General features: G+C 27.2%; 1 protein-coding gene across 1 annotated transcript; it reads right to left on the bottom strand.

The window, feature by feature from the left end:
• Positions 1 to 1,920: 1,920 nt before the first annotated feature.
• Positions 1,921 to 26,633, bottom strand: LOC130675631 (hexokinase-2-like). The gene is made up of 10 exons (XM_057481421.1): positions 26,314 to 26,633; positions 18,322 to 18,435; positions 11,971 to 12,124; positions 9,893 to 10,111; positions 7,936 to 8,255; positions 6,436 to 6,548; positions 6,197 to 6,352; positions 5,908 to 6,047; positions 4,327 to 4,460; positions 1,921 to 4,247 (listed from the first exon to the last, which is right to left on the bottom strand). The coding sequence occupies exons 2-10, from the start codon at positions 18,403 to 18,405 to the stop codon at positions 4,158 to 4,160; spliced, it is 1,410 nt and encodes a 469-aa protein (XP_057337404.1). The 5' UTR covers positions 18,406 to 18,435; positions 26,314 to 26,633; the 3' UTR covers positions 1,921 to 4,157.

Raw genomic sequence — 26,633 nt, 5'->3', positions numbered from 1 at the left:
TGTATTATAGTAATTATTACCGTGTATTATAGTAATTATTACCTTACTGTTATGGTAATTATTATCATACATTATGGTAATGATTACCATGTATTATAGTAATTATTACCATGTATTATAGTAATTATTACCTTACTGTTATGGTAATTATTATCATACATTATGGTAATGATTACCATGTATTATAGTAATTATTACCATGTATTATAGTAATTATTACCTTACTGTTATGGTAATTATTATCATACATTATGGTAATGATTACCATGTATTATAGTAATTATTACCGTGTATTATAGTAATTATTACCTTACTGTTATGGTAATTATTATCATACATTATGGTAATGATTACCATGTATTATAGTAATTATTACCGTGTATTATAGTAATTATTACCTTACTGTTATGGTAATTATTATCATACATTATGGTAATGATTACCATGTATTATAGTAATTATTACCATGTATTATAGTAATTATTACCTTACTGTTATGGTAATTATTATCATACATTATGGTAATGATTACCATGTATTATAGTAATTATTACCATGTATTATAGTAATTATTACCTTACTGTTATGGTAATTATTATCATACATTATGGTAATGATTACCATGTATTATAGTAATTATTACCGTGTATTATAGTAATTATTACCTTACTGTTATGGTAATTATTATCATACATTATGGTAATGATTACCATGTATTATAGTAATTATTACCATGTATTATAGTAATTATTACCTTACTGTTATGGTAATTATTATCATACATTATGGTAATGATTACCATGTATTATAGTAATTATTACCATGTATTATAGTAATTATTACCTTACTGTTATGGTAATTATTATCATACATTATGGTAATGATTACCATGTATTATAGTAATTATTACCATGTATTATAGTAATTATTACCTTACTGTTATGGTAATTATTATCATACATTATGGTAATGATTACCATGTATTATAGTAATTATTACCGTGTATTATAGTAATTATTACCTTACTGTTATGGTAATTATTATCATACATTATGGTAATGATTACCATGTATTATAGTAATTATTACCATGTATTATAGTAATTATTACCTTACTGTTATGGTAATTATTATCATACATTATGGTAATGATTACCATGTATTATAGTAATTATTACCATGTATTATAGTAATTATTACCTTACTGTTATGGTAATTATTATCATACATTATGGTAATGATTACCATGTATTATAGTAATTATTACCGTGTATTATAGTAATTATTACCTTACTGTTATGGTAATTATTATCATACATTATGGTAATGATTACCATGTATTATAGTAATTATTACCATGTATTATAGTAATTATTACCTTACTGTTATGGTAATTATTATCATACATTATGGTAATGATTACCATGTATTATAGTAATTATTACCATGTATTATAGTAATTATTACCTTACTGTTATGGTAATTATTATCATACATTATGGTAATGATTACCATGTATTATAGTAATTATTACCATGTATTATAGTAATTATTACCTTACTGTTATGGTAATTATTATCATACATTATGGTAATGATTACCATGTATTATAGTAATTATTACCGTGTATTATAGTAATTATTACCTTACTGTTATGGTAATTATTATCATACATTATGGTAATGATTACCATGTATTATAGTAATTATTACCATGTATTATAGTAATTATTACCTTACTGTTATGGTAATTATTATCATACATTATGGTAATGATTACCATGTATTATAGTAATTATTACCATGTATTATAGTAATTATTACCTTACTGTTATGGTAATTATTATCATACATTATGGTAATGATTACCATGTATTATAGTAATTATTACCATACTATTATGATAATTATTACCATACATAACGGTAATGATTACTATATTATAGTAATCGGTTCCATACTATTACGGTAATGATTAACATACATTATGGTAATGATTACCACGTATTATGCCCATAATTCTTAGTAATTATTACAATAACGTTATGGTTTGTTATTTTATAAACGTACTCTGAACGGTCACCATAAACCATAATTTTCTCTCCGTGTAAAGTAAATCCAGAATAGTTTCATTTTTATGACATAATTGTAAAAATAATTTCTGGTTCTTATATATATTGATGTATAAAGAAACGATCTAATAAAAATTTTTTAATCACATAAAAAATAATCAATTTATGAAGAATATGTACAATGTATTGATAACTTATAAATTTTTTTTTTTTAATTTTTTTTTATACTTTACCATATCAATAAGGCCAATTTCTCATATACTAACAAGGAAGGTATCCCAAGTGTCCCTCTCCAATATCGATGAGACTAAGATATGTTATTCTCCGTTGTCATCAAAGGGACACGTATTTTTATTAGCCGCGGAAAAACATATCTATGGGGTGAAACCACCCCTCAAAGTTTAGGCTCCAAAGGGCTGTTTTTTAATTTTCGCAAATTTGCACGATTACACCTAAAGGAGCAACTGGAAATATTCAACCACTTGATGTTTTTGGATTTAGAATATGGAAATAAAGTCGACACTTAGTCGTCACTCTTAGTCGATAAATACAATAAAGTGACGACTAAGGTGGACATTAACCGAAGGTATAATCAAAAATCCTCATTGCGCGTGGTATCTAACCACAGCTACCACGAGTCCTTCCTCTCTCGGGCCAAACACTACTCCCATCTCAGGAAATAAAGAGACTCTGGTTGCAGTGGACTTGGACAGGCCCCCCGTGGTACCAAACTCCCAGCTCTGGTCAACATGGTTGCGTAGGATTAGTGGTGGGGTGCAACTTCTTCCTATTCCCTATACACGGAAAAAAAATTCTAGTTAAATTTACAATGCTAACATCGTAATTTGTCCTATTAATTATTGTATTGGTGGACTAGACTTTTCACATCGTAATTTTTACAATGTAGGGTTGGAAATTTCATTTAAGAAATAATACTTCAAACAAACAATACGAAGTCTTAAGCTCTTTAATATAAATTACGATGTAACATCGTAAAATTTGAAGAGAAATTTTAAATAAAAGATTAAAATAATAATCGTTCGGCAGTTGGATTCGAACCCGAGTCCTTTCGAGTGCGAAGTGTCCGACGCCTTGGACCACTCGGCCACTGAAGGGCCTACACTTTAGGTTGTTTTTAAGATCCATATAAACGACTTGCGGAGGACCCAGTTACTATTTAAAAAGTACGATGTAACATCGTACTTTTTATAGCTTCCATCGTATTATAACAGAGGCAGCACTGTAATATTTATTTTGTTAAAAAGTAAATAGAAATATTGAATGTACGAATAAATATAGTTTTTAAAGTGTAATTTTTATTTATTTTTATTTACGATGTTAAATTGTAATTTTTGCAGTAATTTTTAATCCTAAAAGTCTTTGTTAAAATTACGATGTTAAATAGTAAAAAATATAACCCACATAATAAATTTTGAAATAAAACATTTAAAAATTGACATTAATAAAAGTCTAGTCCGAGATTACGATGTTAACATCGTAAATTTTGGTAGAATTTTTTTTCCGTGTATAAAGGGCTTCCTCCACTTGTTTTCTTTCGGGTTCCCAATAAGCCATTATCCCCTGATAGATTTTCTACTTTCCCGAGCCGTCTAAACTCTAATTATTCAAGCCAAATCAAAGACAAATGGCGCCCGGGGGTTCAAAAGGGACACTTCGGATACCTTCCTTGTAAGATATAAATGAATGAAGTATAAACCCTTTAAATGTCATTATGAAAAAATATAAACAAGTAAATAAAGATGAAGTAAAACCAACACTATATTTATAGAAAATAATAAAATAGTTACTATTGAAAAATAATATTAATTTATTTTAAAATTAAACACTAAATTCTTACTGTAAAATAAAAAAAAATCTAACTCTATTAAAAATTATGAAATATTATCAATTATACATAATCGAATAGGTGGAATAAAGTATAAAAATCTTAGTCTTAAAATAAAAAACCATATGAATAACTAAAAGAAACAAACAAAACTTGTATTTCTTTAGATTCGTCAAAATAAAAGACTTGATTATCAACATGAAGAAATTGAATGACGTACCGATAGTTAGTTTAAATTAACTTATTCTAATCTTTTTTTTATCCTTAATGCAATTGCTGCAACAATTGCAGCACCTTTACCACTTCCATCTTGAGCATGAATAAGTTTGAACTAAAATTATAAAATAATTATACTTTAATATAAAATTCATAATTAATTAATTTAGTAATTAATTTATTATTCAAAGTACCTTCCGAGCCGGTGTCAATAAACCAATGTACTGATTCATCCAATTCTCGAATCGTGGATGATGTTTGTAGAGAGAACCATCAACAGCTATTGTCACTTCATCTCTTTCCATATGATCGAGAAGCGTTGCAACACCTTTAGTTAATTCAAAATATATAATTAAAGTACTTGTTCGAGTCGAATTCTAAGGCATACTTTGAACCAGAATGAGCATTGAAAACCTACATTAGACTTTTGAGAACAAAGTCATTGTAAAAGCATGAAACTAACCAACTCAGACCTACAAAGGCATAAATTAGACATACGAAGTCATATATCATGAAACGAACGAACGCAGAATATTTTAAATCGACCTTCTGTTAGTCCCAAGGCGCCTGTGGGACCCGAACTACCCTTGAGTGTCATTAGTCCACTGAAGAAATGACTGGATCACTTGCATCAATTCTCCAGTAGTCCGCGAACTTGACATTTGCCTTTTTGTAGAATTCCTTGCAAGTCCTTCCTTCTATTAAGTCTAGTTACGTTCGTTTCATGATTTATGCCTATAGGTCTAATTCATGTCTTTGTACAGTCCGCATCACTTGGATAGCCTCACCTATTTTTTTTCAATAACTGATTCTTTACTAGCTGAATTATAAAATTATCTGTATGTTTTATATTACTTATTTAAGACAGAACAAGATATGTTGTTAGTGTTCGAGAAACAAAGCGAGGATATCATGAGAGGACATGCCACTGGTCGGCAGTTCGTCACATGGATAGCCTCAGTCAAATTTATTGCGCAAAGGAACTAATACGTTTCATTTTCGTATTATTATGTTGCAATTTTATAGCGTAGTGAATAAATTAAAATCGATTTAAAACACCAAAATTGGTTACTATATAAAATGGGGCGCAATAAAATGTTAAGTATTGAAGAAATTAATAAAATTAATTTTTTACTTAATCAAAATTTTTTCTCATCATGAAATCGCTAGAAGAGTGAATAGAAGTGCTAAAGTTATTAATAATTTCGTGAAAAACAATGAAAACTACGGAAAAAATTATAAAGGTCGAACGAAATTCGCAACAACGCCAAGGGAACGTCGAATGATAATTCGCGCGGCATCTAATTCCATTAAGACTGTGAGGCAAATAGCGGCAGAAGTTGGAACAGTAGCATCTATTTCAACTGTAACAAGAGTGATAAGACGGGCAAAGCATCTAAAGAGGATGAAATTGAAGAAAAAATCGGCTTTGAATCAAAAACACACATCAGCACGACTTTTATTTGTAAAAGAACATATGAGTTGGATAGATAAATGGCTACAAGTAATTTTTTCAGATGAAATAAAATTTAATTTAGATGGACCTGATGGACGTAACTATTACTTTTATGATTTGCGGAAGGAAGAAAAAATTTTGATTAAGAATCAGATATTGAAAAAAATCGGTGAGGCTATCCAAGTGACGCGGACTGTAAGTCTAAGTAGGTCCGTTTCGAACTTTTACAATGACTGTCCTAAAAAATCTAATGTAGGTTTTCAATGTTCATTTGGGTTCAGAGAAATGAATTAGATTTGAATATAGTATCGAGACTTACATATTGAAACTAGAAGAGCAGCACGATTTGACGCAAGTTCACAGACATATTGAACTATTTTTAAATCTTCTTCGTCAGGTACTATATTAAATTTAGCCAGTACTTCTTTTGTATGAACACTACTGCCATTAACTGTGTCTCTGTTGATATAAAGTTAATAATTTCATCATCAAAAAAGTGTAGAAATGATTTAACATGAGTAAATTAGTCGAGAAAATAATTTCGATTGTATGGCAGACACAGCGCGTCGCGCTTGAGGTGTGCAAAAATTAATTTTAAAAAAACTTACTGTTCAATGAGAGATATATAATCTGTTAAAAAAGTTCCTATGGAAAGTAAACTTTCTGGAACTTGTCTCGTAAATAATAAACCATCTTTTGACAACTTCGCCAATATAACACGAACAAATTCACCGAGATATTTTCCACTGATGTATTTTTCAAATCTGAACAATTTAAAAGTGAAGACTTACAAACATGTAGTTTATATATAATAATAATGATTATTATTATTTAAATAATTACTTACGTAAATGAATTAACTAATAAGGAATTAGCATCATTTTCTCGATCAAAATCTGTTTTAATAAAATCTAGAACACCATTGTCACCGAAAGCACCCCATTCAATATCAATAATTACCTGTAATAAAATTTAAACATAAAATAAATTTAAATTTAAAGAAAACGATAAAATTTCCGTAATTGAATTCAATTAGAATTTTTTAATCAGATTTAATCGGAATTTCTAATCAGGGACAATGAAAATATTGTTAATGTGTGCATTAGAAATAAACGTTGAATACACATGTATATTAGGGTGTCCGTTATTTACCAAATTAGATTTTTTTACTTGGGTACACAGAAAAAACAGATATCTTGAGTCAAGAAAATATTTTTGAAGACAAACGTTTTCGGGAACCAAGTCAAGATTTTAATGAGCCAAGAGAATTCGTCTTGGTTGGAGAAGATTTCTACTTTATCTGAGAAAATTTAGGTCTCCAAAAAAATTTTCTTGAATCAAGAATATTTACCTTCAGTCGAGAAGTTTTTTTTTGTGTGTATGATATAAATCATATATTTGTGATCCAAAAATAATAAAAAAAAATAAAAAAGTTTATTCTAATGCCGTTTAACCCTGCCTAAGTAATGATACATTCTCATTTCAGTACAATGAGAAAAATGTAATAACTTGCTTAAAAATGAGTGCACAGTAATGACTAATACATATTTTTGTAGGAAATTTCCCGCTCTTCATAAAAGGTCTCTTATGTTTTTTTCGTGAATCCAACTGTTTAAGAGATATTGAAGGTCAAAGTTAGATTTGTTTAAAAAAATTTGCGTTTTTGTTTGAAATTTTATAACTCTCTAAATCTTCGATAAACTCAACCGTTTAAGAGATATTTAAGCTCGAAAAAAAAGAAATTTTTTATATCATCAGAGCAAAATTTTGTGTTGGTTTGTGAAACTTTTCTTTCAACTTAAAGCTTAAATATTTCTTAAACGGTTGAGTTTATCAAAAAAATTAAAGAATCCTTTTTTGTAGAACGGTAAATTTCCGACGAAAAACTGTTAAAAGCCTACGTAAATATTCGTTTGCTGGAGAGTTATAGAATTTTAATCGAAAAACATTCATTTTTAAATCTATCAACTTTGAGCTTCGATATCACTCAAATGGTTGGATTTAGGGAAAAAGTGTTGGATACCTTTTTTGAAGAGCGGGAAATTTCCTACAAAAATATGTATTAGTCATCACTGTGCACTCATTTTTAAGCAAGTAATTATATTTTTCTCATTGTACTGAAATGAGAATGTATCATTACTTAGGCAGGGTTAAACGGCATTAGAATAAACTTTTTTATTTTTTTTTATTATTTTTGGATCACAAATATATGATTTATATCATACCTAAGTAAAAAAATCTAATTTGGTAAATAACGGACACCCTAATGTAAATATACGTAATTTTATTGAAGTATTAATTTTGTAGTAGCAGAAGTATATCTTAAGAAGAGGCGAGTATTTTTTACCTCACGCTCGCCATGACGTTCAGGCTCCCAGTGCTCGACTTTATCAGCTCGTTCGAGATAACAAGCATTACTTCCTGTTCCCAGGATAAGACCAATAGCAGTATTAGGATCTTGAGTAGCACCTTGAAGAAGTGTTCCTGTGGTATCATTAAGCACAGCTAATACTTTAACTCTCGTATCACCGCGGCGAGCTATAGCATCTTTTAATAGCTGTACTGCGTCCTTATTAACGACATCAGGGCAATTGAAACTCTTGGTCCAAGTCACTAGAATACCCGTTTCCAATGAATGTTGGATCATTGGAAATGAAAAAGTAAAACCTAAAACATAGAACATTAACTTTAAATAAAAACTATGAAAGTATGAAAACTTCTCTTTAAAAACAAATTGTAAAAATCACTATTTGGCAGCGAATAGTCACTTATTATGACTACTTTTACTTGGCATACTTTTCACTAGTAAACGGTGAACAGTCACTATTTTAGCTATTTAAATTTTAAGAGATTTGTAATCTATATTATTAAGAGAATAAGGAAAACTTTGTTCCCGCCATATCTATATGATAGAATTAGTTAATGTTATTGAAATTGGTATCATTAGATAGGTCTTGACTTGAATTTGTGCCTTTTCATAATTTAAACTCTTTTTAATTGCCAAGTATTGAGATAAATAGATTTATCTATATCATTCGAATTACATTTAAATTACGCGGGAAAAAAGACGATCGTATTTATTTTCTTTAAATAAATTAATACTTTAATTATTCTGTCACTAAATATGACTGAATGTCACTGAATATATAGCTATATTATTTATATCGCGTTACTTATTCCAAAATGACAGATTTTTTTACTCCCTTTTGGTTTTAGGAAGCTTCTCAAAGCCAAAAAAGTGTGCATAGAAAAAAAAAGGATTCATTGACACAAAAAATCTTTACTCGCCTAAAGAAAATTTTTACTTACCCCAATAAATTTTTTGCATTGTGAATTGAAAACAAAAATTTATTTAGAACTAGAAAAAATTACTCGGTGCAAGGAATTATTTCTTGACCAAAAAAATCTTTTCTCGCCCCAAGACAATTTTTGTATTTAATTGATAATGCATAAAATTTCTTGGTGCAAATTAAAATTTTGTTGCGGCAAGAAATCCTTTTTTTCTGCGTATTTTATAAATTTAGTAGTGATATTTTGGCAGTCACGTAGTAGCTGCATGTTGCTTGTATAATTATTAATCAAATAGTAATAAATATTGATAAAGGTATTAAACTTTTAATATTAAGTGTCTTAAAAAGTTATTTATTACATGTTATAAATTTCTGTTGAAAAAATTCTGATAAAGCCGTATAGATTATCACAGAAATCCTATCGGGATAAATATACAAAGCCTGTGTAGAAAAGAAATATGAATGGAGCGATAAACATTTTTCATAAAAATTCTATCGTATTGTTTAAGCAGAGTTCTATTTAACATGTATATACTCTGATAAAAACTTTCCGTATATAAACTCTCATAGCCTCTTGTTTTCACGTTTTCTAAAATTTTTATTAGCCCTGGAGGCTGTTCGTAAAATACCTTCACACTTATAGGGTAGAGAGGGTGTCGCTTACTGTGACAAGGGGGGTCGGGGGGTCTAAGGAAACGTGACATTCAAAGCTCATCAAAAATTTTGCATATTTTTTTGTTACGATACAAAGCCAATGGTTTCATATTTGTAAATATATCAATATTTCTATGTATATATTTCCGTCATAATGGGGGAGGGGGAGATCTATCATTTGCGACCCAATATTGATAGGGGGATCAATAACACAATACGTTCCTTAAATATTTTTTGAATATTTAAAACTTTATTTTCGTAAAACCAAACATCGATATTTGTCGACAAACAATGAAAGGAAATTTACAAAACAATTAATAAAATAATTTTTCTTAAATATTTGTTGATAATTATAATTACCTAAAGGAAGCTCTACATCTTGAAGACCCTCGCTGATAACAAAATTGCTGACACATTCAGCAAGGTATTCAAATAATGGCATTCCCGATCCTGTTCTTAGACGGGCATCGATGTGATATTTTTTTACGTCTTCTCTTACGACAACACCATTTACCAATTCTAGTAAGAGAACACGAAAATTCGTTCCTCCCAAATCGAGAGCCAAAAATAATCCTTCCTCTGTAATGATTAATTAAATTATTAGAAAAATAAAGAACATAATTAAATACGTTAAATAATTAAATAGAAATACTCGCTCGCTAATTCTTGTACGGTTCCTATATGTAAGATTTAATATACATTTTTATAAGATTTTTACTTTCTCACAAGAAAAATAGACGATAATGCAAGAATCTTGTACGTTTCGAACATTAATTTTGTATACTTGAACCAGGATTCAAAAAATTCATACAAGAATCTTACAAGATCTGAATACTGTAAAATCTTATAAGAGCTATATATGATGATGTAAAATTCTTGTAAGTTTCTTATATTTATTCTGCACGCTTTGTCTACGCGGGTCGAAAAATTAGATCTGTTTCAAAATAAATGATAAATTCGAATACTTTTTATTTAATGTATGTATTTAAACCGTATATATTTTATATAAGAATTTAATCGGTTTTGATCCGTACTATTCCCGATCTAGGCCAATATCAGATTTACCTTCGTATTATACTTAGTTTGTTTTTAATCGCCTTTAGATTAAAAACAGACTTTTTTGTTATAATTAGTAGTCTGTTCATTTGTTTTTAGGACGAAAACAGGCTTTTTTTTACTATAATTTCTAGTCTACTTTTAATCGCCTTTAGATCAAAACCGGGACTATTTACTAATATAAATAGCAATAACACCAATATAGATTCATAAATTTATTTTAATTTTCTTGATATTTGAAAAATGTTAAAGCGCTCCCATAATAAGATGTCACAAGAATTTTGATGGTTTCTAATGCCAAAATATTTTCGATTTTATCCAGTAAATAAGAAAAATTTCTTGACATTTTAAGAGTAATTTTATTACTTTTATTCAATACACTGTTAAAAATAATTTGAAAATTACAATACAAAAGGAATTGAATTTTCATAACTAGATATTTGAATTGTATTTTCAATGAAAAAAGCTTTTAATTTAATATACGTAATTTAATAATCAAGCTGGTATTCAAAATTAAGAAAAAAAATATGAATCTTAATAAACGTACTTAAAATTTATACTTGATTTTTAAATTTTCAAAGCAAGTATTGAAAATTCTAAAACATATATTGAATTTTAAAAATTCTATTTGAAATTCCATAATACTTATTTGAAAATTCAAAAAAAATTATTTGAAAATCCAAAGTGTTAATTTGAAAATTCAAAAACGTGTATTTTAAATTCTATATGAAATTGGTAATGAAATTTCAAGCACAAATGTATGTGTTTATTGCGTTATATACAGTCTTTGAAAATTCAAACAATTTTTTTTACAGTGTATTATAAATATTCAGTCGAGACAACTAAAAAATAAAGTTAGCTAACTATCATTAACTGCCGACATTTTTAAACAAACGACGCTAAGTAAATGGTAAACAAAACATAATCAGTTCTGGAACTTTGAATATTTTTTACAAATATTGTCCATAATTAAAATATTACAAGTCCATGATTTAATCTAGTTTTGTCCTTGCGAATTTTCAGAACTAAAATTTTTCCAAGTTCAAGAATTAATCTAGTTTTGTCTGCCCGTAACGCAATTGTTTTTTAAAACAACAGATCAAAAACAGCTTAAAATTTTTGTAAAAGATCAAAAATAGATCAAATAGTCCAATTAGACTAAAATCAGATCAAATTTTTCGACACGGGTAAAGTTAAAAATATATACTGAGAAACTCAAAGAATTCCTGTAAGAATCGTTTAAGATTCCTGTAAAGATGCTACAAAATTGTATATAAATCCGTTCTATTTCTTTACAGGTTTTCTAACGTAATCCGCGTAGGAATTTTTCTTACGAGATTTAGTAGACGGATGAATAAAATTTGTAATGTTTAAAAATATACCTGTTCCATCAGGCAATTCGGGTATATACGTATTTTCCATTTGAAGAGAAGACGGCTGTTGATGAATTCCTTTATTCATTTCAGATCGAAAAATATCTTGTATTTTTCTAGCTGTCGCAGCAGACAATCTCATCTGCGCCAACAAATTCTCAATCTAAAATTAGTAATTAATTAACTTTAATTATGAGATAATTTTTTTGTGTACGTAAATAAAACGAGTAAATAACAATTATAAAGACATTATAACTAATTTCCCGGAAACGCGCTCGGTATCAGAGAGAATCGATATAAACAATAAGCGATAAACAAGTATTACAACACATACATCTAGGAGTGGAAATACTGTCAGTATTACAATGCCACGGTCACTTAAATTAGATTTTACTACTAATTAATACTCTATAGTAATGTAATTACACTATTTACGTTGTAAATGATTAATTAGAAAATTATACAGACATTATTTCTTTTCTAAAAACTTTATCTACACGGAGAAAACGAGTCTCGAATATATTATTATATTTAACATATTTCAGTAAGAAGTACTAATGCACATCAATGAATGCATTACTTTTACTATTTATTACTAAATGTATAGTAAAAATCACAAAATACTAGTTATTACTTTATGTATATCTGAAAAACTGATATATTATTACTTTTAATAATGACTCATTGGTATTCTCTACTAATAGAACAGCAACGTTTATAAAAAGTATATTAAATTAATACCAAACGTCGAGTAATACATTTCATTATACGATTTAACGATTTTTATTCTGTGAAAATATAAAAATTAACTAAAGATAAGCATTAAATACTCTACAGTATGCAAAAATTACAACCAGTAATTTCTGTAAATCAGATGAATAGTGTAGTATTTAGTATTATACAGCAACCAAAAATTACTCAACGGTTTGTAATTTTTCGAATGCAGATCGATGAAATTGACAATTGGTAGAGATATCGTACTCGAATATGTATTACAAGTTCAGAAGCTTTCGTTCAAAGGAGACATTGGACCGGCGGACTTGGGACAGGATTCGCACGCGGGAGATCAGGGTTCGAATCTCGGTCAAGTCAAATGATTTTTTAATTTCAAAAATATGACATCAACACTTATACACATGCCATAAATAATAATAATAATAATGATCATTAATATTGTTATTGTTATAAAAAATTGAATAACTAAAAAAATTCAATTTTATTCAATCCTATTCTCATATATTAAAATTTATACTAAACTTGATAGTAAAATTTACTATGTTGGATAATAAATTTTATTGAAAATGCAGCTCACCCTGGTGGAAATTTTTTGGACTTTTCTCTGAATAACTCTGAAAAAGTCTTTAGAACTTTGAAAAAGTCTTTAGAACTTTAGAACTGAATTTTTCAGAGAAAATTCCGAAAAATTTCCACCAGGACGTACGAAAAAAGTATATATCCGAATATATTCGGGCAAATCTTATTATATGAAACATATATTTTCTATTTTGCCCGGATGTATACTTTTTTCATGAATATGTATTACAAGTTCAGAGGCTTTCGTTCAAAGGAGACATTGGACCGGCGGACTTAGGACAGGATTCGCACGCGGGAGATCAGGGTTCGAATCTCGGTCAAGTCAACTGATTTTTAAATTATTAAAAATATGACATTAACACTTATACACATGACATAAATAATAATAGCAATATACGGAGAGAAGTGAATGGTATATTCTCCAATGTAACATAGTAATTATTACCATGTAGCATGGTAACGCAAGTTTTTTAGCCGCATTATTTATTTGACGTAGTAGTTTGTCTGATTTTGAATGGTAACGCTAGCCATGCTAGCATGGTAATCATTCCTATGCTAGCATGGTAATCATTCATATGCTACATTGGAATTATTACAATTTCGATGAAGCTGCTTTCAATTCAAGGTAGTAAGGTTAATATTAAAATAAGATTTTATAATTAAAAAATTAGGTTATTTAATTAATAATAAATAAATTTTTAACTGATTTAAAAAATTTTAACTGATTGAAAATTATTCCACACATTCAATAATACCTTTATTTTTTTACGAAAAACTATTACATGTAACGTTTTTTTTTTTAAGTTATTTTATTTTTTTTTTTAATAAATCGCAATGAAATGTCATTTGTTTGAATTATGGTCATGTCATAATTTATATATTGGACGTATATACTATATAGCAGCGCTTAATATTTAAACTGCTTTCACGCTATACAGCATGGGACTCAGTAGCATTCTAGCATGGCTTTGATTACTATGCTACAAAGTAATATTTACCAGTAGCATGATTACTATGTAGTATGGTAAATATTACCAGAAGAATGGTAGTCATTCCCATGCTACATAGTATCGATTCCTACGCTTTAAAAAATAGGACTGGTTACCATCTAGAATGGTAATTATTACCATGCTCTTCTCTCCGTGTAGTAATAGTAACTATGCTAATTATGAAAAGTTGAAAGCTACTAAAAATTTAATCCTATTTCAATATCGAAAAATTTACTAAAGTGATAGTAAAATTTACTGCATTAGTTAATTAATTTCACTAAAGATATAGTCAAATTTACTAATACAGTTTATATTTATTAGCATACTCAAATAACACAAATTACTGAGTACTAATAAAAATTTATTTATAAGAATCGTAAAAATGACACAGTTTCAATAGCGTTTTAAGCTTACAATATAAATTAGTAATTTTAATTCAATTTGTATAGTTCCCTATATTTTTTCTCCGTGTATCCATCAACGTCAATAAAGATATTAAATAGGAAACATTAAGTCTTTAGAACGGGAAAATTCTTCATTAAATCGTCTAAATAAGTAAAACATATATTATAAATAATGAATGTGTAAAATAGTGTAGATATCACATGCAATTCTCAGAAGATAATTTATTGATGAAATTACGTCATATACAATTCAAAGCAATTAAAAATACGAGTATGTCGTTAATATTATTTAATTTGTGTTATTCTTTGAGTAAAAAAAATGAATTCCTCTAAGTGTAAATTGCATTGAATCACTGGATTAAAAAAATTCAATAAATTACACGCATGAATATATATATTTTTTTTTTTTAATGATAAACGATGATTATTTTTAATCGAATCGCGCGGAACAATTGTTGCTCATTTGAATATTTGTAAATACAAATTGTGAATAAATATTTATCATTTTTTTTTTTAAATACACTTACGAATAAGAATCATAAGTATATACATATTTAATACACAGAAAAAAAGGATTTTTTGGCGCAAAAAATTTTCACTCACCCTAAGAAAATTTTTTGTATTAAGAATTGAAAAAATACATTTTTTTGGAGCGAAAGAAAATTTTCTTGAGCCAAAAAATAATTTTTTGAGGCGAAAAAAAAATTTCTTTCGTTAAGAAAATTTTTTGACTTGTCCTCAGAAATCTTTTAAATTGCGAATTGAAAACATAAATTTTCTTCAAGCGAGAAGAAATGTTCTTGAGGCTAGAAAAATTTTCTTGAGACAAGAAATAATTTCTTGAGGCGAAAAAAAAATTTCTTTAGTCAAGAAAATTTTTTGACTTGTCCTCAGAAATCTTTTGAATTACGAATTGAAAACGTTAATTTTCTTGGAGCAAGAAATGTTCTTGAGCCAAGAAAAATTTTCTTGAGACAAGAAAAAAATTTCTTGAGCAAAAAATTTTTTTCTAATCTGAAAATTTTTATTTTAATTTTATCCTGCAAAATTTTTTTTGTGCCAAGAAATCCTTTTTTTTATACAATGAAAAAAATTGAATAAATTTAATGAATTATGCGAACGAAATAATATTCAAAAACAAGGAGGCTCGCTTTCAATAAATTATTTTATTGGTCAATAGTTCAATCGAGTTTAGTTCGACCACTACATCATCTACATATAATAGTAAAATGAATAATCTATTCTTATCAACGATAGTGAATGATAAATTATCGTGTGACTGATAAAAAAAGTCTTTCAGGATATTTTTCTTTGCTTATATATATAAAATATAAAATATCGATTAAATAATCTCCTCGGTGGTCCAATGAACTCGATGTACTAAGTGATAACCCTTAAGAACCTTATTACCGTTATATTGATAACCTTAAGATTATTGAATATATGACTTTAATATTCTCATTTAAATTGAAACTGATAACCTTTCATACTTTTGATAGCAGTTATAATAAAAATGAATTTAATAGCAAACTTATATATGTGTATGTAAAATAAGCCGTTAAATAGAAATTACTTTTTTTCTTTAATTTTTAAAGTTTTATTTATTTATTTTTTTTTATTCAATACTCAATATATGTTCGTAAATGCCCTCGTCTGTATCACTTCAGATACTTAGGCTTAATTTACGAAGCGCCCGACTGAGCTATTATTAGTTTTTTAATATAAAGAAGGGTCCATACAATAATAAATTGTATGCTATATAATTTATACATCCATATATTGATATATATATATATACATTCATATATAATAATAATATATTATTGACTTCTTGAAAATAATCATAAAGAAATTACGTCAATTAAAATATATTATTTTCATTTCATTGATGAATAACTACACGGAAAAAAATTATATAGTGAACTTTACTTAAATATATGACTAAAAATTAGTATATATTGTAAACTTAAAACGATACTAAAATTGTGTAATTTTTATATAAATAAAAAATAAGAAGATGGAATAAATATAAACTGCATTAGTAAACTTTAATCCTGTATGAAAAAAGTATACATCCGGGCAAAATTGAATATATGTCTCATATATTAAGATTTTCCCGAATATATTCGGATATATACTTTTTTCGTACGAGCTGTATGTCTAATAAAATTTATTACCCAACATAATAAATTTTACTATCAAGTTTAGTATAAATTTTAATATATCAGAATAAGATTTAATAAAATTGAATTTTTTTTAGTTTTTCAATTTTTTATAACAATAATAATATTAATTATCATTATTTTTATTATTATTATTATTATTATTATTATTATTATTATTGATGTCATATTTTTTAAATTTAAAAATCATTGGACTTGACCGAGGTTCGAACCCTGATCTCCCGCGTGCGAATTTTGTCCTAAGTCCGCCGGTCCAATGTCGCCTTTGAACGAAAGCCTCTGAACTTGTAATACATATTCGAGTACGATATCTCTACCAATTGTCAATTTCATCGAACTGCTTTCGAAAAATTTATATTATATATATGTTTTACTTATTTAGATGCTTTAATGAAGAATTTTCCCGTTCTAAAAATCAACTTAACATTTCCTATTTAATATCTTTATTGACATTGGTGGATACACGGAGAAAAAATATAGGGAACATATATACAAATTAAGTTAAAATTACTAAATTATATTGTAAGCTTAAAACGCTATTTAAACTGTGTAATTTTTACGATCTGGAGAATTAAATTTTTATTTATATTTAATAATTTTCATTATTTTAGTATGCTAATAAATATAAACTGTATAAGTAAATTTAACTATATCTTTAGTGAAATTTATTATCTAATGCAGTAAATTTTACTATCAGTTTAGTAAATTTTACTGTATTGAAATAGGATTAAATTTATTAGTTTTCAACTTTTCATAATTACTATTACTATTATTATTTATGTCATGTGTATAAGTGTTAATGTCATATTTTAAAAATCTAAAAATCATTTGACTTGACCAAGATTCGAACCCTGATCTCCCGCGTGCGAATCCTGTCATAAGTCCGTCGGTCCAATGTTCATTTTAATTTCAAGCTCTTAAAAAAGTGGTTCTGATCGATTTCAAGAGTTCGACATTGAAATGAAAATAACTAGAAAACAATGCGGAATTTGAAAAAACTTTACTGATAATAATTTGTAGAGAATAAAATTGTCAACAAAAAAGACTCCATAAAATTTTGTGATAAGTCTGATAGTTTCGCCGAAAAAATAAAAAGATCTCCAACTTTACTTCGAGCTCCAATAACTTTTGAATAGGTGGATTTATCGAATAATGATAAGAGATCTTTTTTGTAGAGCGTTCAATTTCCTACAAAAATATGTATTAGTCTATTTGATCTATTGATTTGTTAACGAGGTTAAAAATACTTAAAGCTAAAAAAAAAAATTTTCCCATGTTATTTAAATGGGAAAATCGAATTTTTCAATAAGCTAGGTCTGTAACCGACATAGAATTTTTTTTCTTGCGCGAAAATTTTTTTTTTGCGTTGAACTATGGTTTTTTCCACATGCACTTAAAAACAAAAAATCTGATTCCGAAAAGAAGCACCCTAATATACATGTTATAATAATATTTAGTATCTCACATTACCTTTTGTCTTTTGACATCATCCGGAAGATCCAAAGGACTAACTTGGATCGCTTCGTGAAGAACTCTCTCAGAGGGTACCATCATTTTTTTTTAAATATCTTCTGTTAATAAATTCTATAAAAAAAAAAAAAAAAAAAACTTGTTAATAAAAATAGACATTCAAAAAATCATCAACAAATGTAATTTTATATCGAAACTAAATAAGTCGTCAAAACGCACGATGTTCGATAAAAGTAAAATCGAGTATTGTTTTTTTTAACTCATCCTCGATGAAATAGAATAAAATTTCGATTATTTATTATCAATGTTACAAATAATCAGACGGGTACCCACAGGCAATTTAAAATCATCACGACTACTTAGTCGAGCCCGCAGATTACTTTCTCACTTGTTATCGATCGTATGACATGATTACATACGGCCATCAAATCAGAACTACTTGTTATTTGAAGTGGTTATATTTCATTTATAATAAATAAAAAAAAAAAAAAAAACAAATAACATGAAATTAATATCGCGCAGAAATTTATTTCATCATCCGTTCTAAAAATAAACTAAACAGTGATAAAAACAATAAAAAAAAACGATTAGTTAATAGAATGAAACATTTAATAGAGAAGAATTACAAAGACACATGTACTTAAGAAAGTATTAAATCATAAAAGCAATAATTTTTGGGCTGCGATATCATTTGTGGCCATAGAAATATAAGTTTTTTTGTACTGTACGTTTGTCAGCAAGAAAATAAAATTATTTTTACCGATAAATTTATCAGGCTGTCGTATTTTTATCAAATACTTTGGTAAATTTTGATATTTAATTGAAATTTTAAATATTGGATTTTTTATATTAATATATACTCACAACTCGCGTTATACATTAGTTGGTTTATGTAGCAGGGAATTCACTGATCCATTATACACGTGGATAAATTTTTACGATGCATTACGTCACGTTATTTTTATTTTATTTGATCTCTTAGTCTAGTCATGATATTACGAGACAATCACAAGTTGTAATTAAATATGATGAAACATTAGTAGTATTTGCAGAAAATTTTTAGAAATTGTATGAAATATACAGAAAGAAAGAATTTCTTGGCACAAAAAAAAGTTTTCATTTTGAAAGAAAAACAAAAAATTTTTAGGACTAGAAAAATTTTTTCTCGCTCCAAAAAAATTTTTGTTTTAAATTTCTACACTCTCTTCAAATGAATCAGTGAAAAGTACTCTAATCATTCAAGAAAATATTTTTGAAAACCTCAATTTTCTTGAATTAACCCGACATTCTCTTGGCTCAAAAAATTCTTGACTTGGTTGTCAAAAACGTTAGTCTTCCAAAATATTTTCTTGACTCAAAATAACGTTTTTTTCTGTGCAATGCAAAATTTTTTTGGGAGTAAAAATTTTTTGAGCCAAGAAATTATTTTTTACTGTGTAGTTTATGCACAAAAAATAACGACAGCATCTTAGTCCAGTTTTTAAATTACAGCCAATGATTTTAAATAATATCGATTTTAATTAAAAAAAAGAAAAACAAATTGTTCATTATAGCAACAGACAATATTTATGAATGACACTGAGTCGAGCGATGTAAAGGACATATTAGATTGGGATCTGTAAGAACTTACTTAATAGCTATGTTCTATTTAATAAACCAATCGTTGTTACTACTGGTGTAATTACTACCAATTTCTTGTGTACTGCCCGATGTAAATAAATAAATTAAACTACTCGGTCGTACTTAGATTATTGTGAATAAATAGCTGTAATTTCTGTACAATTTATTCTCATTATCTATTTCTAGCACACGGAGAAAAATTTATGGTAACAATTACAATATATTATGAGAATGGTTCCCATATGCATGGTAACCGGTTTCTTTGAAATGTCGATTATAAGAACGGCACCCATATATATTAGAGTTATCATTACTATAATATTATAGTAATCGTTACCATAATATTATGGTAGCCGTTACAATGACATTATGGTAACCATTACCATATATATGGCAACCATTACCATAACATTATGGTAACCATCGCCATATATATGGTAACCATTACCATATATATGCTAACCATTGCCACATACATGGTGACCATTACCATATACATGGTAACCATTACCACACATATGGTAACCATTACCATATATATGGTTACCATAACATTATGGTAACCATCACCATGTACATGGCAACCATTACTACATATATGGTAACCATTACTACATATATGGTGACCATTACTACATATATGGTAACCATTACCATATATATGCTAACCATTGCCACATACACGGTGACCATTACCATATATATGGCAACCATTTCCATATATATGGTAACCATTACCATATATATGCTAACCATTGCCACATACATGGTGACCATTACCATATACATGGTAACCATTACCACACATATGGTAACCATTACCATATATATGGTAACCATTACCATATATATGGTTACCATAACATTATGGTAACCATCACCATGTACATGGCAACCATTACTACATATATGGTAACCATTACTACATATATGGTGACCATTACTACATATATGGTAACCATTACCATATATATGCTAACCATTGCCACATACACGGTGACCATTACCATATATATGGCAACCATTTCCATATATATGGTAACCATTACCATATATATGCTAACCATTGCCACATACATGGTGACCATTACCATATACATGGTAACCATTACCACACATATGGTAACCATTACCATATATATGGTAACCATTACCATATATATGGTTACCATAACATTATGGTAACCATCACCATGTACATGGCAACCATTACTACATATATGGTAACCATTACTACATATATGGTGACCATTACCATATATATGCTAACCATTGCCACATACATGGTGACCATTACCATATATATGGTAACCATCACCATGTACATGGCAACCATTACTACATATATGGTAACCATTACTACATATATGGTAACCATTACTACATATATGGTAACCATTACTACATATATGGTAACCATTACTACATATATGCTAACCATTGCCATATACATGGTAACCATTACCACATATATGGTAACCATTACCATATATATGGTAACCATCACCATGTACATGGCAACCATTACTACATATATGGTAATTATTACTACATATATGGTAACCATTACTACATATATGGTAACCATTACTACATATATGGTAACCATTACTACATATATGGTAACCATTACTACATATATGGTAACCATTACTACATATATGGTAACCATTACTACATATATGGTAACCATTACTACATATATGGTAACCATTACTACATATATGCTAACCATTGCCATATACATGGTAACCATTACCACATATATGGTAACCATTACCATATATATGGTAACCATTACCATATATATGGTAACCATCACCATGTACATGGCAACCATTACTACATATATGGTAATTATTACTACATATATGGTAATTATTACTACATATATGGTAACCATTACTACATATATGGTAACCATTACTACATATATGGTAACCATTACTACATATATGGTAACCATTACCATAATATTGTAACGAATGTGAAACCATATATTATGGTAATGGTTACCATATATTATGGTAACGATTACTATTGTACTATGGTAATCTTTACCATAATGTTTTCACATGCGATATGGGAATTGTTACCATAATGATGGGAATTGTTCCAATACTTATGGGAAAATTTTCCCAGAAAGTATGGGCGTATATCCCATAATTCCAAGTAATCATTACCATAACAGTAGGGGATGATATTTCATAAACGTACCAGAAACGATTACCATAAATTTCTCTCCGTGCATAGTCACTAAAATTTATAACTCAAAAATAAGAAATTATTCAAATATTCGTTAAAAAAAATTTCGAATTACATTTATATTAAAACAGGTTAAATTTTTGTCTGGTTTAAAAGTCGCCCACAAAAAGTTATAAATTAACTAGATTTTTTATTATCAAAATTCTAAAGGTTCAATTTGAAGCTTTAATCTGTCTCAAATTTAGAAGTTCTACTCACCGAACTTTTTTGGAACCTTTTTGGCACGAATTTTCTTCATACGGAATTGGCGAAAAATTTTGAAGAGATATTAAGTATATTCAAGGTCTTTAGTTTAAGTTGACAAATATTATATAAATTTAGAATATGACATGTTTTATAGACATTATATGTAATATAATATGTTATATAAATATATTTAGAGAAATCAAATTTATAATATTACTTTATTGCATGCATATTCGTTCTAATTTTATCACATTAATGCTGGATACTTAACAGTATAGACTCAAATTTGTGAACTCATTCTAAAACACGTTTAGATAATAAATTGTCACGTATTTATACAAAGCTATTTTTAAATATAGTTCTAAAAATAGACTATTAATTCAATCAGACTTTTAAATTTTATCAGCTTCAATGATTGCTACGGATTATTATGACATTTAAAAAAAGGAAAAAAATTTATTTAATGAAGCTTTGAGGGAAACGTTTTTATATTGAGTTAAAAATTTGAAAATTAAGTCTTAATTATACACAGAAAAAATGATTTCCTGACGTGAAAAATTTTTACTCGCTCCAAGAAAATTTTTACTTGTCCCAAGAAATATTTCGTATCATGAAGTGAAAACGAAAATTTTTTTGAGGCAGAAAAAAATTTCTTGCGCCAAGAAATCGTTTCTAGTCGTAAAAAAATTTTCTTGGGACGAGTAAAGTTTTCTTGCAGCAAGAAAATATTTCTTGAGACAATTAAAAATTTTCTTGGAGCGAGAAAAAATTTTTTTGTAATAAAGAAAATTTCTTGCGTCAAGAAATTTTTTCTATTCCTAAGAAAATTTTTGTTTTTATTTCTTAAAGCCAAATAATTCTTGGGACAAGTAAAAATTTTCTTGAGGCAAGAAAAATTTCTTGCGCCAAGAAATTTTTTCTAGTCCTAAAAAAATATATCATGGGACAAATAAAAATTTTCTTGGGACGAGTAAAGTTTTCTTGCAGCAAGAAAATATTTCTTGAGACAAGTAAAAATTTTCTTGGAGCGAGAAAGAATTTTTTGGTTCTAGAGAAAATTTCATGCGTCAAGTAATTTTTTCTATTCCTAAGAAAATTTTTGTTTTCATTTAATAAAGCGAAGTAATTCTTGGAACAAGTAGAAATTTTCTTGAGGCAAGAAAAATTTCTTGCACCAAGAAATTTTTTCTAGTCCTAAGAAAATATTTCTTGCAACAAATAAAAATTTTCTTGGGACGAGTCAAAATTTTCTTAGGGTAAAAAAAAAGTTTTTTCTGGTCCTAAGAAAATTTTTGTTTTCATTCCATGATAAAAAATATTTCGTGCATTAAGAAATTCCTTTTTTTCGTGTGTGGGTTTAATTAGTAAGCATTAAATGAAAAAAAATATATATATAAAAGATCGCAAGAGACAATATTGTATCTCTTCGTAGCGACTGGAAGAGCAAATAAACCTCGATTAAAACCAATTGAAAGGTGTAAACGTCAGATAAAATAATTTAACCAGTTGACCTGACCAAGCTATAGTCTAATTTCGGACACATATAAACTTTGCTAATTTACTAAGTTGTCATTTAACAATTTAGTTTTATTATAAAAATAAAAAAAAACATTAATTTCAATTTTTATCAATTTACTTTAAATAAGTATTGCAAAAATAATCATGTCAGCAGAATAAATATATCCAATTTAATGTGATATTTTAAGATATATATAAAAATATATCTACATAAATCACGTTACGATTATATATGACGTACACATCCGCACATTTAAATAAAATAACAATAAAACTCTAAATTATCAGTAAATTAATACGACAAATTATTTTCCAATAATTAATAATTATAATTTTAATGCTGAATAAATAAAAATAAAATTTATTTGAATTTTATCTCTAATTGCACTTAAAATTATCAGTTACTCCAAACCTCGTGGTGTCTGATAAAAAAATTTAAACTCAAGACTACGATACGTTTTTTCTTTAAAATTATGTAAATAATCGTTTATTGGCACAAATAATTAATTAAAATAATTAATTATTGAAGAAAGCATTAAATTATCATACGAAATAATATTGTCTGTATTTTATTTCAAAATTATAATATATATAAACTCAAATATGTCATAAATTAACAGTATATGAATACAGCCTTTTAAATTTCTCATGATTAAATTTAAAATTTTTAAAATTAATAAAGAAAAAAACTTTTAACCGGACGAAAAATTTGATCTGATTTTAGTTTAACTAGACTGCATTTGGAGTAATTGGTCTGTTTTTGAATTTTTATAAAAATTTTGAGCTGTTTTTGATTTTGAAAAAAATTATAGGCAGAAAAAGTCTAATTTTGATCTACGGGTGACCAAATCCAGGCTAAAAATTAAAGAAAACCCGTGTAAAAAAAGTCGATGACCAAAGGTCAAAAAAGTATTGACCTAAACTTCAAAACTTGACATAATCACGAACTTTTTCTGAACGATTTTTAAATTTTTGAAAATACGGAGAAAAAAAACTATAAATCAACATTTTTCGACTGTGTAAATTTTTTTTGACTCTCTATTAAAAGTTCTAGGTCTTACAAGTTTTTTGAATGCAAAATACAGTCAAAAAATGCTGACTTTGAACTCTTTCTGAACGTCTGTTTTTTCGATCATGAAGTTAGCAGACAACTAATAAATTTTGAATTTTTTTTTCGATCATTCAATTCAAAAAAATAAAAAAATAAAAAAATCCAAAAAATGCACATGTAGAAAATTAAAAAAACTATAGGTGTAATTTTTTGAAATATTTTTTTTTTTAATTTATCGTTTTTAAAAGTATCTAAAAATTATTTGACTTAGAATGTTCATTGATTTTTCTCTTGAATTTTCAAAAATTATAGACGCTCAAAAAAGGTCACATTTTGGTCACCGCTTTTTCGAAAATTTTTTTACAATAGAAAAGACTTATTGTTCATTTTATTTAAAACAGGTGACATCTTATGATACCGAAAATAACCACGATCCCGAAGTTAGAAGACATTTAAAAATTTTTGGATTTGTTTTTCGACACGAAATTCGAAGAAAAAAAAAACTAAAAAAATGCACATGTAGAAAATTTGAAAGACTACAAGTGCAATTTTTTCATATATTTTTTTTTTATAATTTATCATTTTTTTTGTAATTCAAAAATTTTTAGACGCCCAACTTCAGTATCATAAATAACCGACTAATAATTTTTAGATTATTTTCCAAAACGATAAATTACAAAAATAAATATTTGAAAAATTTGCACCTATAGTTTTTCTAATTTCCTAAATGTGCATTTTTTTATTTTTTCTTTTTTCTTATAATCGACGTTGAAAAAAAAATATGACAATAAAGTTAGCGGACATTTAAAAATTTGTGGTTTCTTTGTAACAAAAAAATAAATATTAAAAAAAATATTTTGAAAAATTGCACGTATAGTTTATCAAATTTCCGACATGTGCATTTTTTTAGAATTATTTTTTTTCATTATTTATCCGTTAAAAAAAAATTTTTGAATTTCAAATGTCTGCTAACTTTACTATCATAAAAAAATGACAATAAAGTTAGCGGACATTTAAAAATTTTTGGTTTCTTTGTAACAAAAAAATCAAAAAATTCTTCATTGTCTACAACTTTCAGGATCGTTTCAAAAATTAATTTGATTAAAAAAAACTAAACTAAAAAAATGCACATGTAGAAAATTAAAAAAACTACAAGTGCAATTTTTCAAATATTTTTTTTTTTAAATATCATTTATTTTCTGTCGATTTCAGTCATGAAATTTTCGACCCGGGCACTTTTCGAACTGATTTATAAAAACCACATTCTAAAGTTAAAAAAAAAAATTTTCTATCTCTAATATCACGTTTTTTTATCAATGATATGTTTAGTAGTACAATAAACGTAAGCTTACATTAAACAGAATTTGACAGCACCGCCAATTGATTAAATATCCAAATTACACTCAACTGCACGTCCGACCACTTAACTATCGGATTAAATTATACCAGATATATATATATCGTTTTCAAAATATTCTATTGATTTTTTCGTTTCATTGACCATAAATAAATATGTATATATATATATAATATATATGAATAAAAAATAATATTGTAGTAAAATAACTAATGACTCCAATTTCTTGTATCCGTATTCTATCCAGATGAAAAATTAAATCACAGAACGTGAATGAAAACTGGATAGAACCTCGGCTCGTACTGCATTGACTCC

The sequence above is a fragment of the Microplitis mediator genome, chromosome 10, assembly GCF_029852145.1.
Source record: "Microplitis mediator isolate UGA2020A chromosome 10, iyMicMedi2.1, whole genome shotgun sequence".
In the NCBI taxonomy this organism is placed as follows: Eukaryota; Metazoa; Arthropoda; class Insecta; order Hymenoptera; family Braconidae; genus Microplitis; species Microplitis mediator.
This window is presented reverse-complemented; position numbering and strand designations above follow the sequence as displayed.

What these genes read in the sequence shown, in the direction of transcription:
- LOC130675631 (XM_057481421.1), bottom strand. Translation starts at nt 18,405, where the DNA reads ATGATGGTACCCTCTGAGAGAGTTCTTCACGAAGCGATCCAAGTTAGT. An exon ending in ATGATGTCAAAAGACAAAAG is followed by an intron (nt 12,125 to 18,321) that starts GTAATGTGAGAT and finishes TACTAATTTTAG; the next exon opens with ATTGAGAATTTGTTGGCGCA. An exon ending in TATATATCTCTCATTGAACA is followed by an intron (nt 6,048 to 6,196) that starts GTAAGTTTTTTT and finishes TTATATCAACAG; the next exon opens with AGACACAGTTAATGGCAGTA.